Here is a 13,543-nt window from a genome sequence, read left to right as displayed (position 1 = left end):
TCCCTACAATCTTAATTAACAAAAGGCCTCAGCCACACACTGGGTCTACAAACACAGGTGTTAGAGTTTTTGGTTTTCAGAAAGACTGGAGTCCATAGACCAAAGGATTTTTATGGAGTCTCATAGCACATTAATAATTGTGTGTCTTTGTATGTGTGCCGAAGCTATAAAAAAGAAGTGACATCCATTCCTCTGGATTCACTGCCCTCAGAGGAAGCTGTCTAATAACAAGAGTCAAGCGGACAGATATATCTGTCTTGCAGACAATCTAGTTTATGCATTTCTGTGATGCCAGGAGGCAACTGTGACACAACTTTCCTCTTAAGCATTTCAGAAAACTATTCCCAGGATGTGGTAAGACCACTACAACTTCCTCAAATTGTTTCAGGGGAAATTTCCTAGACCATTGGTCCACTGCCCCACAAGCCACAATACAGGCAGACTCCCGTACTCTGCATTTTCTGACTCTTCTGACTCGGCAGCCTTGGCTTACAGAGAATATAATAGCAAGACTCTCCTTCTAGTCAAAGGTTATTTCCGGTTCAGTGGAAGTTTATGACTGATCTAAAGACAGCTAAAAATACCTGCTATGATCGATCTGTTCTAGTGTGCTTTGCTTTGAAAGACTTTGCATTGATTCACTTGCCATGAAACTGCTGGCCTCAAAAATTAAATCGGTATCATAAGCAAACAATGCCAACAACAAAATCTTTCCTTTTTAAAAAAATACAATTAAAGATGGTGGGTTTTAGTAAAGATTACTTACTAAATGTATTTAATAGTCCTGGCTTTTGCATAAGTTTTTTCTTATTAAATACTTTCCACTACAAACAGAAGAATACTATAAAGATATAAATGTAACAAACAGGAAAAGAAAACAGAAAGAGTTTCACAAACAGTAACAAATCAGCTTTTCCCCACTTGAAGTGGAGGAAAGCAGTAGATAACTCCTCCAACGAAAAGACCTTCCCTTAGCAAACCCAACATGCAAGAGCTGAACAGCAGAATGCACCAGAGCATCGGTCTAGTTCTCATACGACTAGAGAATCACTTCCAGTCCATGCTTTGAAATTAGCAGTCATGCAAAGATCTTGACAAAGTGAAAAGGATGCACAGGAAAGGAAATAGTATAATGCCCATTTTCTTCATGCATGGCAAAGCTCATTGCTGAACAAAAAGACGCCACTGAAAGGCAAGCAATCCAACAGCAAACAACGGCTGCAGTGTTCGGTCAAGAATGAACTGCTTGGTTATTGTCAGCACAGTCCTCCACAAGAAACAGTGGTGTTATTAACAACCAGCAAAATCCAAACTGGTGACAGTTCTACAATGCAAATTCCAAACATTTCCCATTGATGAAATAACAGAATGGAAATTCTCTAGTGAGTTATGTTGATGCATGTGAAGCCACAAAGTTATCTGGAAGAGGAAGCTAGTGGTAACGGAACTTTTCAGCCACAATCACTCAGAGATGGGAAGGAATGCACGGAGAGATGGCTCCGTACTTTTTTTTCTACTGTGAAGACAATAGTCATCTTTATTGTATAGATTAATGTGCATAAGTTCATATGTAACTTGCAAAACAATTTCAGAAGACTGTATATAACATTAAAAAAACCCAAACAAACAATCAAACATTCAACGTCAGGAATCACCAAAACACAGAGATGTGTCTGAAGCAGTCACAGTTCCTCATTTGTGTTCCATATTCTGACAGTTATTTGCCATGCAGAGAAAAAGGGAAGGTTGGGTAGTAAGATACAACAATAATTATTCTGCTTGATTCTAAAACTGGAAAAATTATTAAATTGAACAATTTGGACATGAAAAAATAGTATCTAGGTCCTGCAATTAAGGTAGTCAAATGCTGTTCCCGAGAAATTCTGTTTTATCAGTGCCTCTATCTCTGCATCTGAGATGTTCAGTATGCTGTTGACAGCCTAATTTTTGAGAAAAGGTCACAAATTAGGTCTTTTCCACTGGCTTGGCAGATACATTTAGTAGTCTGTGCTGTCAGGGGACTTAAAAGGATCTGCACATATGGGGTTCTGTATAATGCCTTGAACTCTTTCTGAACAGATCTTGAATGCGTCTTACGACCAGAACTATTGGATAATTTTTTACCCTAAATCAATGAGTAAACTGCTTGCTCTATCACACAGATTTCTTCAGATTACTGTGAAGATAGATTAAATACCCATGTGCAAAAGACCAAAGAAAAGCTCAGAAAAAAATACCACTCTCTTCATAGCAAACTAGTCTAAACTAAATACAGAATCACCGAACAAAAGGTAATAGTGAGCTACTCATGAATACTGTGTGTTAAGTGAGCACTTAGCCTGTGAAATAAATACTCATGCACTTAAATACTTCATCAGAAGAGGAAAGCATAAATAAGTATATGTACATATTTGCACAGCTCATTTAAACTCTACCTTTAACCTTTGGAGTGTATCCCTTTAAACTTCCCTTAAATTCTTTTAACCCTAACAACTGGGAAACCTTTTTTCTCGCCCCCCTTCCCTTTTTTTTTAAGGGGAAGTAGAAGAAAGAATACAATAGTGTCTTCACTGAGATATTTCTTTAAAAATCCATAGAGAAACAGTTTCTCATATTCCTGATATATGCTGGGAATAATTCTGCTTTTCAGAGAGATGCTATTTTGACTTTGATTCTGACAACCTGGTAAAGCTGACAAAGAATGCAATAAGATTTTTGAGAGGCCAGAATTGCAAAGATACTTGTGACATAAGAACAATAGTCTTTCTTCTTCACAAAAAGAAAAAAAGGAAGGGGAAAAAAAGGTTCAAAAAATAATTATGTAGCATCTTTCCTCCAAAGACATCTGAAGGAATAGAAGTGTGCAAAACTGTAGTAGGAAATAGAAGAGACCAACCATATCAAAGTAGAACAGCAAGTTTATAATGCTTTGGGAAATGACAGGAAACATAGTAAGCTGAGTATAATTGTATCAGAAATCCTACACAAAAAGAAATGTGATGGAGTAAAAAGGAAATACGCAACTACTCGGGACAAAGTTAGAAAGACTAAGGCAAAAAACACATATTTGGCAAGAGGCAAAGAAAGCTTCTGTAGAAAAGGGGTTCTTCATATGTATTTCAGAAAACAGGGAGGAAGGAAACTATAAAACCATTATGTGACTGGAAATTGTTAAAATAAATCAACAATTGACTGTAAGAAAACAGCAGATTTTAATAACCTTGACAAAGGAAACAAATCTCCATTCATTACAGCAAACCATCTAACAAAGTGGGGAAAAAAATACAAGATCTTAAGGCAAGTCAGGATTTCTCAAGAACAATAGACATATTCCTACATTACACAACTGAAGAACTGCATTCACTTCAGAAGGGGCTTTGCTGCAGAGCTCTTTAGGACCTCAGCAAAGCAAATTTAAGGGAGAAGCAGCAAGGCCCCAGAAGACGGTAGAAGAGCAAACACAGCAGCAATATAAAAGTGAGAAGAGGAGGAGAAAGCAGGAATTGAGGAAGTTACAGACCAGATGTAGAAATTGTGATACCCAGAAGTCCTGGAACACACTATAGAAGGTTAAAAGCTAATTTGTTCAGAACAGTATCTAGTTTCTTTTTCAAGATGAGCAAAGTAGCTGATCTCCTCAATGAAGTTTTCAATGCTGACCCACACAACGTTCTCAAAAGCAAAGGTGGTGACATGGTTGTACCAAATAAACTACAGAAAGAATGAGAAAGTACCATCCTGGCTGAAAAACTACCCTGAAAAATAGCTGTTCAGCTAAGAGGACATTTCAAGCATGGTATAAGAAACTACTGCCAAGTTTCCTGCATAATCTGATTTTCAGTAGCAATTTATGGAATCACCTACCAATAACTCCACCAAACAGACATGTAGAGTGACATAAATCCAAGAGAAAGTGTCAATGCTTTCACAAAGCAGGATTAAAAATTTTAAGACAAAAAAGATAGTCTAAACTCAGTGTAATTAAATTGAAGAAGGAAAAATACAGCTGTAAGACACCATTTTGAAAGGGTAACAGTGAAAATACTGGTGACCACACCAGTAGTGCCAAGTACTGCTGAGGTTACTGGGGGAACAGTAGAAGTGCTGTCACATTTGGTTATGATTTAACAAGCCTGGAATCGACAGAGAAAATTAATTAGGGGCAGGCTGGTCATTTTGGAGAAGACTGGTATGGAGGAAGGGAGGTATAGAGCTGGTAAAAGGGAAGATGAAGGAGAAGGAAAGGGGCAACCACGGGCAGCCCTGTGCTGCTCATCACTGCAGTTTAAATGAGGGCAGCCAGCGAAGCCCGTTGTTCTGAGTCCATCACAAGAACCAGACCTGCTTCTGCTGTCGTGAAAACTGGAGCTGGGAGGGAGGTTTGGTGCTCTCCCTGGCAAGCAGGGGAACGGCAAGGTGGCAGAATAGAACATCTTAGCATCACCCCCTTGGTGCTTGTTCATCTCCAACTTTTTCTCACTTGTCTTATGAGGTTCGTTTTCATCCCTGCACTTCCACAACACTTCCCTAATGACAAAGGAGCCAAATGTAAATCCTATGTCTCCATTCATCCTTAACATGTAAAAATAATTTCCAGAATATCCTCAGGGACAAAGTGATCTATTTCCTACCTGCCCTGGGGAACATCATCAAGCTACAGTGCTATGCAAAAGCTTAACTTGTTTTTGATTCAGCCAGTCTGTAATAATTCCAGTGAAATGTTTGGATTAATGCCGACTTCTCTTTTCACAAGCAAGTAAATCCTTTGACCGCTGGGATATAATTTCAACAGCCTTTGAAGGAGATGGAAGAAAAGGTAAAACCATGAAGAGCAAAACTCCAACATCTGAATGAAATAAATATATATTCCACCAAATAACTATTTACCAGCCAAATGATAATGAAATAAGTAAATTTATGGTAAACAGTTACGGAAAGTTTCGTGGGCTCTGGATTCACCACAAACAATGATTTCCAAAAACCATGAGAAGAGTAGGTGATGAGTATTTAATCTCAGTTTAGAAAGTATTTTAAGCGCAAATTTATTTCATTTACAATATGGTTGTGAAAAGAAAATAACCCTTTTCTCAAATACCTAAAAATTAAAATGCACACCAGTATCTGAAATATCCTTAGTTATATAATTATTCATCGATTTCTTTAATTTTTCTTTATGAGATTGAAATCTATCTGCAATTCTGCACTGAAACTGAAGTGAGCAGGCAGAAACCTGGTCATTTTCAAAAAATGGTAATGGGAAAAATGATCAATAAAGAGCATTCTTAACAAAGGAAAAAAAACTGCTATATACTTTGCATCTTAATGGAAAGTCTTTGGATCCCTGACATGATTCCAAACATCTGTGAGGGCAACATGCCCTAGTATTCTCCATGGGAGTATCCTTAGAGTTCATGCCACTGGCAAAACATCCATGGAGAAGTAAAAAAAAAAAAAAAAAAAAAAGACGCTACTGAAAACTGTTTTTAGAAGCCTGGGAGGAACAGGATCCATTTGGAAAAAAAAAAAAAAAAAAAAAAAAAAAAAAAAAAAAGTAGCAGCTACTGAAAACTGTCTTTAGCAGCCACCACACAATTATTTTCTCAGAGACTTACAGCCACTGCTATATTAACTCACTCTAGAAATGATAAATAACATTTGCTAGACTACAGATGCAATGAAAAGGCTACACATCTGGTAACTCAGAGAATAATTCTGTTTCTATCTTGAATTAAATATTTGCCCCACGATATTTTATGCTCCCATTTTTCAAACCGTCGCTGTTCTAACAGTGTTTTTCATTGTAAAATTTCCCAAAGGCTTTCACTAATTAGATGTATGCAACTTCATTAAAATAAAATACAGCTATGGATGGCAGGAAAAAGCAGAGAAAAATTGTACTTTGGAATTATGAAAAAACAAAAAAGTATTCAAACATACTTGAGCAAATCCCTAACAACTTGGCAAAACAACTCACAATATTGAGAAGTTGTCTCAGCTATGTAAAGACAGTATTCTTCAGGAATGTGCAAGGAACCACATCAGTGTTAATTCTGATCCAAATGTGATTCCAGCTCAGCACATACCAGGACATAACACAGCAGTCTCAAGGAACCATGAATATGACCAGACACAGGACTGCCAGAGAGAGAAATGTGAAAAAGAACCCCAAAACCATTGTTCACAAGTTCTCCTCTCACCTATCTACGTAACGCTACGCTGCAGGCACAGAACACAGATAGGTCTGTTTCCTCTCAAGCAATGCCAAGTGGTCACTGACTTCCAGAAAGATAAAAGATATAATCACATGGCAAATACTGAGGAACATAATTGCATCTAGGCAGATCTAAGAGCATTTCCTAGATGCGCACACAGAAGAAAAGTGGGTTCACGTCATCCACTCTATGAATCGCTGCTCTGAAACAAAAGCTGGGTGTGCAACTGCAGAGGAGAACTCTGGTACCACCCAGAAAGAAGCCTCTCATCTTCTGGAAAACGTAGGTCATCAAGATAGCAAGGCGCATTGCAGAGCTCTCAGCCTACAATATATGCAGCCAATCTTTCCCATGTTATACTAAAACCTTACACAATTGCAGACACACAAATGAAGAACACTCCCTTCTACAAAACAGAGCAACTAAACATGAACATATGCAGCCCTCCACCAGAAAGCTCACCTACAAAGAAAAGGTTTGTAAGTCTGCTACTGCATTCAGCCAACAGATTGCATCCCAGATCCACGTAAATGTTGGGGCTAGAGCCACAGAGTTCCTGGATCCAAATCTGGGTAATTTCCCAAGCCTGGGTGTCCTGTTGCAATATTAAAACTTTTATCTTACTTTTTACTGTAAATTATAAACAACTATATGATGGTTTTCCCATTCATTCCTGCCATAAATGATCAGGGCACTACCATTTTAAACCACCTTACAGTTATCTGTCCTGACTATAGGAGAGAAATGAGAAATAGCTGCTATCTGTAACTACACTACAGAATCAGAGGCTGCACAACGAGGGCTTTCATTGTTAAGTTTTTGATATCAACATCTCTGTGAACAAAGCAGCAGGTAACTTTGACTTTCATCTTACTCTTTGCCGTATGTACAGCTTTTTAAAACTTTTATTGCAACTCACCAAAATTTCTCTTTGTTCTTCCAGATTTTTTAAGAAGTTTGAAAACTCATGAAGAGACGCATCTGTAACACAAACCCAGAAAAAAAGTTTAATCACGTTGCAGGATGGCAGGGCAAAATACAGCCACTTAAGAGTTCACCTCTTACCTACCTATGTATCTTTCATCATCTGTCTCTGCATCACCAATGAATTCAAATTTAAAGTCTCTCAGAGAATGGGCAAATTTTCTCTGGGCTGCTGAAAGGTCTGCATGGAAAAAAAAAAGGCACAGGTTAAGGACTCATTCTAAGAAGGCTGGAAGATCCCCCTGGCCCTGGAATAATCAACTTTCACAACAAACCCTTAACACAGGTCTGCCTAAGGATATTAGAAGACATCCAATATTGCCTAACCTTCTTCTGATCTCATTTGGGAATATGTCACACAGATTTCTTTATAGAAGATTATATAAGAGAAAGCAAGCGTGATCACGTGTAAAATATTAGACCTATTCTTAAGCTTCACTATACCACAATTTAGGGCACAGGCTATACAAACAGATCTCCAAGTACAGAACTTCAAGGCACAACTTAGAATATGTTGTGCCAGCTGTCTTACTCTGCTAACCTAAATTCACTGGTTTTTTTCAGTATATTTGTAGGCACAAATATGCATCTTAGGATTTTTTATATACTTTTCACAAACAGCACTTTTAGTGAAATATTTATACATAAACCAAATTTAAAAGAATTGTTGCACTGGTACTCAAAATGACAAAAGTTAGTTAAGATAAATGCACAGCATTAATTTCGTATAATAACTGTTACGAAACATTCCTAAAACATTTTCTTCACTTTTTACCTATTAGCATTTGACAGCTTGGAGTTGGAGGGCTGCACTCTTGCATCCTTCAGGAAATAATCAGACTCCACATTCAGCCACAATATCGTCATTGTAAACCTTTATTAAGATTTACAAAGCTGTAAATATGCAGTGTGCACACACTTTTCCGTTGTGCTGATGTGCAGGATGGGAACACCATGAGTTCTAGAAGGATGAAATTGCTCAATGGAACAAAAGGATGCACATCCTGGTACGCTTGTAGCCAGTAGTAAAGGTTTTACTCAAATTTTTGTTGTCAGCCAAGGTTAAGGACAATCTGAAATATTTAGTTAATCTATAATCACCTTCTTATCACATGCAGTTCTGAAGGACTCAGAACAACTCTTTTAACGCACCAGCTAAACATTTTGTTCTTCAATATTAACTAGAGCTAAAAAACTACAAACCCGGGCTTTTTTTTGCTGTTCTAGTTTTGGTTTTCTTTATTTTTTTTTTTAAATAACTTTATGATACGTCCTGCATCCAACACATCATATGTTTTATCACATATCATAGCTGAGTACAACTTTGACATACAATACCAAACTGGAAGTTCAGCTCAACCACTTAAAAGGGTAAGTCACAAATAATCCACAAACAGCAAGATACAACCTAAAATGAAAAACAACAACTTTCTATTCTTTTCCACTGCATGTTCCTCTCTCTTCTCCCATTTCTCCTTAGTCCTTCCTCACCTATTGTGTAACAGCACTATTTCCCACAATGCCATGCTGCCAGGTACTCACCTCCCTTTGGCAGCTTCTTCTAAAGCCTATACATGTACCCTTCCACACATGAAGCAGCAGGATGCTGCACCACGCTGAAGGTAGAAGGATAAGAAGGTTGAAGGAAAAACTAGCACAATTCCCATGTGAAAGGAAACACAGGAATTTTAAAACAAATGTCTTGTGAGCTAAAAGGCTGTTCATAAAGCAGACAGCAAAAGAAACAAGTTCTGCCAGATATGAAAGGCTTAAATATGGAAAATAACAAGTTCCTTAAATATCTAACATTATACTTATTTGTGAGCCAGGTCACAACACGAGGCTGAAAAGAGTTTATTTATGGGAGAATGGGTCCAACAATACACACACTTCCAAACTTATGTAATTTTCTTGAATCCGATAATCCCTTACCAAAGCCCTGTCATATGAGAGCTAGAGGAAGAAATTCTTTATGACGTTTACTCCCACTTGTAAAGGTGAAGTATTCAAACAATGTTGAGCAAGTTGTTTAATACAGAGGAGGCATGCAGCACCGCACGCATGCACCACCCCTCTTTCCTTTTTAGGATGCTACAACACTGAAGTGGGCTATAGGCTCTGATGAGCCTTTCTAGAGCAGTGAGGATCCTCCTCCTGCACGGCTGCATATCCCACCTCTCCACCAAAAGCCACCTCTCTGGTGACAGTGACAGCAGACAGAACTCTTTCAGTGCAAAGTTCAACATCTTTGGTTGAGAAGGGGCTGAACCAAAACACTGAGCTTCTCACAGGTTCAAAAAGACACGTCCAAGCATTTCTCTTTACCAAATCTGCAAAGATTGGAAATCACTGAGCAAAGGGCTGAGGAGGCGGTTGGAAACAGTAATCTTTTAACACACCAAAGCCAGATTTGCAGAGTTCCTGTATTAAAGCCATGAAGGCACATTAAAGTTTTGCAATGTCTTTCCACAAACCAACTCCGAACAGTTAAAAGAACTGTTCCAGAAAATTCTGGAAATCATGAGGAGGTAGGGGGAGACTGGGGGTTTGGGACACAGAAGAATGACCTGATGGGTCAAAAAAAAGCCAAAAAATACCTGGCTATCGAACCAACACCTAGAAGAAAAGATGAAGAAATAGAAAGAGATTTTCTGATGGATTTTAAGAACTTGTCACTTTCAAAGGTGAGAAGTCACTGGAGCAAAGTAAAAAACAATCACATGTTGCAAGACATAACTGGGAAGCAACAAATCTCCAGACTGGGAGAAGAACACTCCACCCATTTGGTTCAACAGACTTCTGCAGTATTCAGAGTCTGAACTGTTGTTAAAACAAAAAGATTTTAAATCCTGCTTAGTCAGCAGATGTTAACTATAAGATTCATCCTCTGATGTTTATACATCTCCATCAGCCTAGTTTTATTTTACCTAAATTTACATTTAGGGTCACATGGTATTTTCATTCCCTAGGCCAAAATAGCACTGGTCTATTGTAAAACTGGCATCTTGCTGGTCCATTCACAGGAAAAGAAGAGTCTCTGGTTTGCCTCTTGCTAAACTAAAAGAAACAAAATTGAGCACCAAGTAGAGATGAAGGAAAACTTTCTCAAAAGGTCAGAGCAAGAACACTGAACATGCCTCGCTACAGCACAGGAAAAACTGTGAGGATGGTGGCTAGACTCAAAACCATAACATAACCCTTTGTTGGATTTTCTTGCCGCCTGACAAACCATGTCCAGAGGGAGACACCCAATACCACCTGCAGTCAAACCTTCCACTGTGGGGCAAACAGCATGAAACTGCTCTAGCCTCCACCCCAGTAAATTCCACATACCCTACTGTACACACACAGATGTACACATAATTATAAGCATTTATAAAACTCCATAAAAACAACGTAGATGCCGATGTCATCATAAGTTCTATACTCTTACTACTGTGTTCTGATTTAAATGCTGAGCATTGTCGCTTAAGTTCAAAATTTGTGAAATATAACTTGGCTTTCTTCCACTCTGTGTGAGAAGACCTTCCCTACAGCAAAATTACTCAGCTGGCACTGACAGATTCATCCTAGTATTGTTCCACATCAGCCTGCAAGACCAGTATGTGCTATTTAACAGACTAAAAGCATACAGATGCCAGCTACATACATTAGAATATGACAGTACATAAGTATGTATCAAACAGCACAGCCAGTTACTCTGATTATTTCATTAATGCTGTAGGTTACTGAAAAAACAGTGAGAATATAGGGGGTCAGAAAGTAATTATTTTATTCCCTTTAATGTCCACATCCTATACAGTAACACCAAAAAAAAGTTATAAGCAGCAGTAAAAGGGTTGTTGCTTGTTGGAAGCTGCTGCTATCCTTTAAAGTGAGGAACACAGCATTCAAAATCAAAGAGCATTTAAATATCAACCAAACGCTAACTCTCTTCCCTTGAGTAAAATTTAATCCTGGCAAACCCGTAAGGCAGAGTAATTTCAAAAACTCACTTTAAGACACTAAAAGAAACCAAGTACTGCTGAATGTTTTAACCAGAAGACTGAAGAGAAAGGCAGACACACTTCCAAAGAGAGAAGGGAGGGACAGAAGAACAAGAGGGCTTCTGGTTTTCTCTCTTCGTTAATGTTATCAGTACACTGTATTTTTTTTTCACATTTGAATGTAACTACTTAAAAATGCACCAGAAGAAATAGAAGCAGTTGCCAGCTCTCCCACTCTGCTCTGAACAAGCTGCAATAACAAGCGCTCCCGTCAGCTCACCCCATGCCAGATGCACTGCCGGTGCCCCACACAAAAACCTCTACATTTTTCAATTTGAATTTGGAGGAAAATATTTTTGTTCCTTATCTGAGTTGAGTGGAGCCAACACGACACCATTAGTTGCTAGGTGGTGACCAGCCTTCCTAGCACCAGACTCCAATCACTCCCTTTAAAACCAAGTATTACCTGCAGCACTAGCCACCTAAACTAAAACTCCAGCACAGAGCAAAACAACATTGCTTCCTAAAGCTATCCTAGATCTCTTTTGCACGACAGGAGAATTACCTGCTCATAACAGCCTTCTGTATTAGTATTAATAGTTTTCTACAGCAAAATACAGATTTCTATATCAAACCTCACTTCTACTGTATCATTAAGGAGGACTGGAATTACACCGCCATTCCTCATCCCTAACTACAAATCTCATTGACACTACCAAATACGCTCCAGATGACAGATTTCTGGCAGCTTTAACGTGGGTTAAAATTCATAGAATGACAGAATGGTTTGAGTTGGAAGGGACCTTAAAGATCACCTAAAGTTCCAACCCCTCCTGCCATGGGCAGGGGCACCTTCCCCTAGACCAGGTTACTCAAAGCCCCATCCAACCTGGCCTTGAACACTTTCAGGGATGGGACATGTTCCAGTGCCCCACCACCCTCATAGTGAAGAAAAATTGCTCTGGTCTCATTCAACATCACCCTCCTCAAAAAGCTACAAAGTTAACAAATACTTAGATTTACCAAGCTCATCTTCAAGCTACATTACCACATTAAGGACTTGGTAGCATTAGATTAACAGTTGGACTCGATGATCCTAAAGGTCTTCTCCATCCTAAACAGTTCTATGATTCCAATATCAGACTTCCTGATCTATTCTCTTTGCAGTAGGAAAAGATCAGGCAAGCTACACAGTCGTGAAACAGGCAAGGACAAGCTGAACGGAAGTCAGCTTCTCTCCACTTCTTCCCAGGCATCAACCTCACTTGCAAGAGCTAACAAAGCAGTTTCAGAGGAACAGAGCACTTAAAATGTTTTGTCCAAGAGCTGCAATATGGACTTGTACAATGTTTAGAACAAAACATTCGCCATCTCTGTGCTTACAAAAGTAATCCCCTGTTTCTGTGTCCCCTTTAGCAAGGTGAACAATGAACCTAACATAATTCACAACACTGAGAACATGAACAGGATGTAGTTATCACGTTAGTAAGACGGATAAACAAGATTTACTTATCAACTTAGCAGTTGCAAGGCATGTGGCAGATTCTTAAGAGCAGTAACATGTTCCAGCTCCCTGAAACCAAACAAACTAATTTTTAGCTGATAAGTATATTGAAAGAATTATCAAAACAGAAGAAAATTACAATAAAGCTAAAATCCAGTTATTCGATTCCCCTCAAATCTAAAACAGAAATCAAGTTCAAAGACTAAATGTTTCTGGAGTTCTATTTCAACAGCATCACATTACCCAAGGCAACTCCTGAGTTTCTGAAAGCTTATCAAATTCAGGTATGAGGATTCAAAAATCAACTCATTACTGACTTGTCAGATAGCTCAACTTCTCTCCTCTCCGCCTCCCCCCACCTCAGCATAATACAGTCTGGACCATCCCACACCTTTAAAACAAGATACGGAAAATCACCTCTCACCATTTGAGTTTAATTCCAGTAGTGACACAGCTGGCCCAAAGACATCTTTCCAGCCACAGCTCCTGAGCGTCCAGCATTTAACAGCTTCACACCTTGATATGCTCAGGTCTGTGACAAATCTATACCAATTGTACTAAAGTCATGATGCAGTTTATTATTTACTAAAAACCATCAGAAATTTGGTGTCAGAAGGAAGTTACTCTAGATCAAGTTTACACGCACACGTGCACACACAAATAAGAATTACAATTTTCAAAATACAACAAACAAGAGGAAGAGTTCAATTTTGCCATTATATTCTCCAACTTATAAGTGTTGTGGTGGATGGGCAACCCCACATAACCAAATCTATATCTGAATATGGGCAATGAAGCATTAACCCCTCACAGCTCATCTTAAATGAAATAGCCTATGAATTCAGATCACCGCTCTT

General features: G+C 38.6%; 1 protein-coding gene across 1 annotated transcript in view; it reads right to left on the bottom strand.

Moving 5' to 3' along the window:
* ARHGAP10 (Rho GTPase activating protein 10) overlaps nt 1-13,543 on the bottom strand; it is a 146,561-nt gene that overhangs the window by 100,251 nt on the left and 32,767 nt on the right. Inside the window, exons 2-3 of the mRNA XM_010131407.1 lie at nt 7,282-7,377; nt 7,132-7,193 (exon numbers count right to left, since the gene is read on the bottom strand). Coding sequence (XP_010129709.1) covers nt 7,132-7,193; nt 7,282-7,377 — 158 coding nt within the window. The remainder of the gene's footprint in view (nt 1-7,131; nt 7,194-7,281; nt 7,378-13,543) is intronic.

This window comes from Buceros rhinoceros, unplaced genomic scaffold, assembly GCF_000710305.1.
Source record: "Buceros rhinoceros silvestris isolate BGI_N320 unplaced genomic scaffold, ASM71030v1 scaffold1112, whole genome shotgun sequence".
NCBI lineage: Eukaryota > Metazoa > Chordata > Aves > Bucerotiformes > Bucerotidae > Buceros > Buceros rhinoceros.
This window is presented reverse-complemented; position numbering and strand designations above follow the sequence as displayed.